Source organism: Rhincodon typus, chromosome 1 (assembly GCF_021869965.1).
Source record: "Rhincodon typus isolate 14 chromosome 1, sRhiTyp1.1, whole genome shotgun sequence".
Taxonomy (NCBI): Eukaryota; Metazoa; Chordata; class Chondrichthyes; order Orectolobiformes; family Rhincodontidae; genus Rhincodon; species Rhincodon typus.
The window spans coordinates 174,531,843-174,537,842 of NC_063332.1; the positions used below are offsets into that span (position 1 = coordinate 174,531,843).

The 6,000-nt window shown below is 43.6% G+C and overlaps 1 protein-coding gene across 2 annotated transcripts in view; it reads right to left on the bottom strand.

Moving 5' to 3' along the window:
* abcg2a (ATP-binding cassette, sub-family G (WHITE), member 2a) overlaps positions 1–6,000 on the bottom strand; it is a 73,437-nt gene that overhangs the window by 39,199 nt on the left and 28,238 nt on the right. For both annotated transcript variants that reach the window (XM_020533941.2, XM_048619917.1), the window contains exon 6: positions 1,265–1,422. In XM_020533941.2, coding sequence (XP_020389530.1) covers positions 1,265–1,422 — 158 coding nt within the window. The remainder of the gene's footprint in view (positions 1–1,264; positions 1,423–6,000) is intronic.

Below are 6,000 nucleotides of genomic sequence, written 5' to 3' on the forward strand. Positions count from 1 at the left end.
AGGTCTGTGGAAACACAGTAATTGAGTACGGTCAAGACAAGTTGACAGATTTTTACATATTAAAAAACATCAAAGGATACGGGGATATTGCAGAAAAATATTGTTGAAGTAGAAGATCAGCCATAATCTCATTGAATAATGGGGCATGCTTGAAAGGCGAGATGTCCCCATCCTGCTCCTACTATTATTGAGCTTATTGCATGAATATGGTACATTAAGTTGTAAGTTGTTGGTGCATTCTTTGGCAAGGACTTGGCAATCTTTTCCCATGGCATGAGTTAATAATTACTAGCAGGTCTCTTCACTCAATTATGGCCAGCAAGCTACTCACAACTGACAATGAAACGGCATTCAGTAGATGCCATAAAACAGGCCAGTGCATCTTTAGACAATTCCCGGAACAAGTCTCACCCTTAGCAAATGATTTCTGATTGCAACACTACCACTGGGAATCTAGATAAAGCCCTTTACACATAACTCACATAATGGGAGGAATTTATCCAGGCAGCTGGGGTCTCGTCCACAGTGACAGTCCTGCATCACCTCCTCTTGGGCATTTAATTTGCCAGTGGTGGACCTTCCTTGTGATCAAGGAGCTTGGGTTTGAGATCTTTACCCTGGGAGCTTCCAGCTTATTAGTGGTTCCTTATTGCTGTCAGTGCCATCACAGAAACAATGGTAACTGTTGGCAAATCAGCCACCGCAGACCCAGGATCAGAGAAAGACCCAAACCAGAGGTGAATGATTAGGATCACTGAAAGTAGGATGGGTAGGGGGAAGTATGGCTGAGGATGTGGCGTGGACAAGGAACAAGGGAATTGGAGGTGGCTCTCACTGGACTTATCCCACCACTTTGCAATGCCAGGACTCTTCAACAGGCGCTAAACACCAATGAACAAGAAACCCCAACTCCTGGAAACCTGCAAGGAAACTTCTGCCTCATCAGTCAGGCCTCATGCGTTGAAATAAATGCACTTTAAACCAGAAGTCTTTTCCCTCCCTTTACTGAGTCCCTGGCTATCCTGAACAGTAAACTTGCTCTCGATGACTGATGTATTTTCCCCTGACTTCTCCATGGTCCCTCTCTTATCAAGAGTCCCAGCTCCCTGCCGAACTAGTTTAAACCCTCCCGGGTAACACTAGCAAATCTCCCCTCAAGGATATTGGATCCCCCTTCCCCCGGTTCAAGTGCATCCTCTGCATTATTTTCAGAGTTGACAGCATTGATTTGTTAAAAGTTATGTGGTGGGTTGCATAAAGACACCTTTGTAGCAGCAGCAGGACAGTGAGCGCTGTGCCAGCATCCAAACCAGTAGTCGGTTCATCCAAAAACAAGACAGATGGGTCAATGATCAGCTCCATTCCAATATTTGTCCTCTTTCTTTCTCCACCAGACACTCCCCTAGTAAACGGAGTTCCAACCTGTTTTAAACATAAAGGAAACATTTATTTGGAAGCCCTTTCCCTCTCTCTTCCTGAAAATGAGTAAATCTCTGTAAAGCAAAAAAAAAACTAATTTAAAGAGTGGCAAAGCTAAAGCTCTAGAGACGTAGGTTCAAATTCCACTACAGGTGCTGGTAGAATTTAAACACAATGAACGAGTCTGGAATACAAGGCTAGTCACAGGAACTGAAAGCTAATAAATTCCCATGACGTGATAATTTACATCCCATGGTAGCCATGGGAAGAGTGGATGCTTTGGTTGTCAGCTTCCAAATTTCTTTGGATTGTGGGTCGTCCAGCAGATTGCAGGGTGGCAACTGTAGCACCACTGCCTTAAAAAAAAAAGAATTGAGGGAGAAAATTGGGAATTACAAACTGGATGGCCTAACATCAGTAGTAGGGACATGATGGTACTGTGCCCTTAAGAGAGATGTGATCCGTACTGTTTCTCTTGCAAAGGGGATGACTACTTCAGAAGGGTACAAGTAAACAAGTTTTGAATTTTCCCTGGGTGGCTTTTCATGAGACAAAATAATCATTAGTGGGCAGGGTCAGGGCTCTCAGACTCAGGAAGATTTTTAGTTTTGCCTTCAGTGATTGAGAAGATTTTCTGTTGGCTGCTGAAGCTAAAAGCTTGAGTTCTTGGCTGGAGTGAAGTCTTAAATATCTTAAAATCCAAAAAGGGCAGATTGTTTCTTCCTTCTGGACTGGAGAGATTAACTTGTTCTGAAATTTTATGACACATCTCTGGAGCAGGTGGGACTTGAACCCAGCACACCTAGCTCAGAGACAGGTACATTACCACCATGCCACAAGAGCCCAAGGTTGGCATCTGTTGTAAAATGATAACAGGACGCTTAGACAATACCAACAATTTTGCAAGTCAACATGAATTTATGAAATGTAAATCGTGTTTGACAAACCTACTAGAGTTTTTTTTTGAGGACATAATTAGAATAGATGAGGGAAAGCCAGTGGATGAGGTGTACTGGATTTTCAGAAAGCAGTTAATAAATCTCACAGAAGAGATTATTATACAAAATCAAACACATCCAATTGGTAGTAATATATTGGAAATGGATTGAGAATTGGTTAGCAGACAGGAAACAGAGAACAAGAATAAATGGATCATTTTCAGAGTGGAAGGTGGTGATAAGTGGGAACCATAAGGTTTGATGCTTGGGGCCCAGCTATGCAGAATATAAATCAATAATTTGGATGAGGGAATCAAACGTATTATTTCCAAATTTGCTGATGATACAAAACTAGGTGGGAGTGTGAGGAGGATGTAAAGAGGCCTAATAGCAATTTAGCTAAGGTGAGTGGACATATGCTTGGAAATAGCAGTCGACATAGATATGTATGAAGTTATCCACTTTGGTTAGAAAAACAGAATGGCAGAGGATTTGCCAAATGGTGATAGATTATGAAATGCTGATGTACAAAAGGACCTGAATGTCCTTGTACACTCGTCATTGAAAGTAAGTGTGCAGGTGCAGTAAGCAGATAGGAAGGTAAATGTCACATTGGCATCCACTACCAAGGGGCCATGAGGAAGAAAGGGGCTTTGGTGAGACCACACCCGGAGTGGTATGAACCATTTTGGTCTCCTTATCTAAGGAAGGATATACTTCCATTGGATTGAATACCATAAAGATTCACAAGACTGATCCCTGGGGTAGCAGGTTGGTCCTTTGAGGCCAGATTAGGTCGACCAGGCCTGTATTCATTGGAATTTAGAAGATTGAGAGAGGATTTCATTGAAATATCTAAAATTCTGACAGCGATACAGGGATGATGTTTCCCCTGGTCAAGGGATCAAAAAGAATGGTCACAGTCTCACAATAAACAGTAGGCAATTTATGACTGAGATGATGGAAGATTTCTTCACTCAGAGGTAGGTGAAATTGTGGAATTCTCTACCACTGAAGGCTGTAGAGGTAAAGTCATTGAACATATTCAAGAAAGAAATAGATTTTTAGAAACTAAAGGTGTCAAGGAGTATGAAAAGAGAGAGAGAGAGTCTGATGTTGAGGTAGAGGATCATCCATGATCACATTAAGTCTTCTCTACGACTCAGTGAGCTGAAAGGCTACTCCTGCTCCTATTCTCTATGTTTCTTTAAGGTGATCGTGACAACTATCATCAGTTGACATAAAAACATATCTAGTTTGCTACTGTCCTTCAGGGAAGTAAATCCACCATCCTTATCTGGTCTGGCCTATGTGATCCAGATCTACAGCAATATGGTTGACTCTTAGCTGCCCTTTGAAATGCCTAGCAAACCAGTCCGTTCAAGGGCGATTGGATGGGAAACAAGTGATGGCTGTGCCAGGACTACCCGCATCCTATCCAAACCCACAACCATGACCATCCAGAAGGTCAAGGGCAGCACATACATGGAAGCACCACCACCTGCAAATTCCCCTCCATGTCACTCACCATCCTCACTTGGAAATACTATATAAGATGAAAATAACGTGTAGTATTTGTGATAGAATAGGTCAATTGGTCGCCACTTTGTGCCCAGTAAGCTCTTACGGCAAAATTACATTGTTTATAAAGGAGTATCAGCCAGAACAACCAGGAGAACTCCCTGTTCTTAGGGAGTGGCTGTGGGATCTCTCTCATCCATCCGAGATGGAAAACAGGGCCTGAGTTAAACACTTCATCAAAAAGACAGCATCTCCGACCATGCAGCACTGTTGGCACCACATGAAAGTGTCAGTCTAGAGATCTTTGTGCCCGAGTCTCTTGAGTGGGAGCTTGAACCCACAACCATCTCACACAGGCACAGGGCCATGTACTGAGTCCCAGCTGATACCTCCATATCGTGAGATTGTGGCTGAGGCACCTTGTTGGGACAAAGCAAAGAGGCTATTGCTGTGTTTCTAATCATGTTGTAATACAACCAAGGAGTATTTGATTCTGATACCTAATGTCTGGAACAGAATGTGTTTTATTAATATCCACGACTTTTCTACCACACTCCAAGATGGCAGCAGAGTAGCAGGCCTGAGCCCAGGGCTCATCCACTCCCATGTGCTTACTTTCTCTTTCTTTTTTTTAGTATTGCTTTTCTTTCCCCCTTTTATTCTTCGTTTTCTTTTCATTAAAGCCTGGAGAGTGATGGGTGAAGGAGGAGACTTCCAGCAGTAGCAGCAATGCCAGGACGAGCCAGACATGGCTCCACCCGACCCCAGGGACTCCCAGCAAGTGAGGAGCAAGTCCCGAGCTAACTCCCCTGGCCTGGTCTCGCAGGTTGAGCCAAGGCTCCAGGTCTGCAGCTAGGCCCGGTGCCTGAAGGTGCAGAAGCATCGGCGAATGGGATGGCGGAGGACTGGTGGCAGTGACTGGAGGTACATTAGATGGGGAACAGGAGGGACAGAACCCACGCATCCCCAGGCCCATGGCTCCAGCTTAGACACAGCAGTCTTGGGAGTGGGCACTTGCAGAGGCCCATAATCAAGACCCCGGAGCCCGTTTCAGAGACTTCGGCCAATGTCCAGCAGCAACTGGAGGAGCAGTGGAGGAACAACGAGAAGAAGAGTGAAAGATGAGCTCTATTGCAGTAAAACCTTCCGTTATATTCAGTGTTTCAAAATGGCCACCTGGAGCATAGCGACACTTTGTGTATGACACACAAGAAAACACTTTTCACCATATTTTTATATATGTGACAATAAATCTAAATCAAATCAAACAAAATTCAAACCAAGGAATTAGAAAGAAGTTCAGTGTGATGATTTTCTCCAAATAATTTTAACATTCATTTCCAGGATATGGCTGATAAGGCCAGCAGATTGAAAGGTCATCCACTGTTTGTCTCCACACATACTGCCTGACCTGCTGAGTTTTTCCAATCTCTAACTGCCCTGGAGAGAGTGGTGATTAGCTGCCTTCGTGAATGCCTTCAGTCTATGCAGGGCAAGTGTCTCCATGATGCTATACCATGTCTTATTTTCATAAAAATGCAGAACACAGTGAAAGGCTATTTAACCCTTTGTCCTAATGCTTGTTTCATTAGAAAGATGGGGATAAAATTTATCTACAACATTGCAGATTTTTATCTGATGTAGTAATAGGCTCATGGTCACTGGGAAGACAAGTTGGTGTTAGGTGTACTGGGGATACAGCTCTCCAGCCTATACATGGTATAGGAGTGAGTTTCTAAAGGCAGTAACAAAGTTGGACCCTTTGGGTGGTGGTGTGCAGGGGGATTTGCAGAAAGGTATTCCTGGTGCTATACCCTTGCTGGACCATATCACAACAGCAGATAACCATAGGAACGTAGGTATGAAGGTGAGACGTATCCATAAAGAAATCTTCGCAGTGTTCTGTTCACTTAACATTTAGCCAAGCTTGTCAGTTATTGAATAAAAACCAAAAGAACTGTGGTTGCTGTAAATCAGGAACAAAAACAAAGTCGCTGGAAAAGCTCAGCAGGTCTGGCAGCATCTGTGGAGGAGAAAACAGAGTTAACGTTTCGGGTCCGGTGACCAGTTCTGAGGAAGGGTCACCGGACCCGAAACGTTAACTCTGTTTTGTCCTCCACAG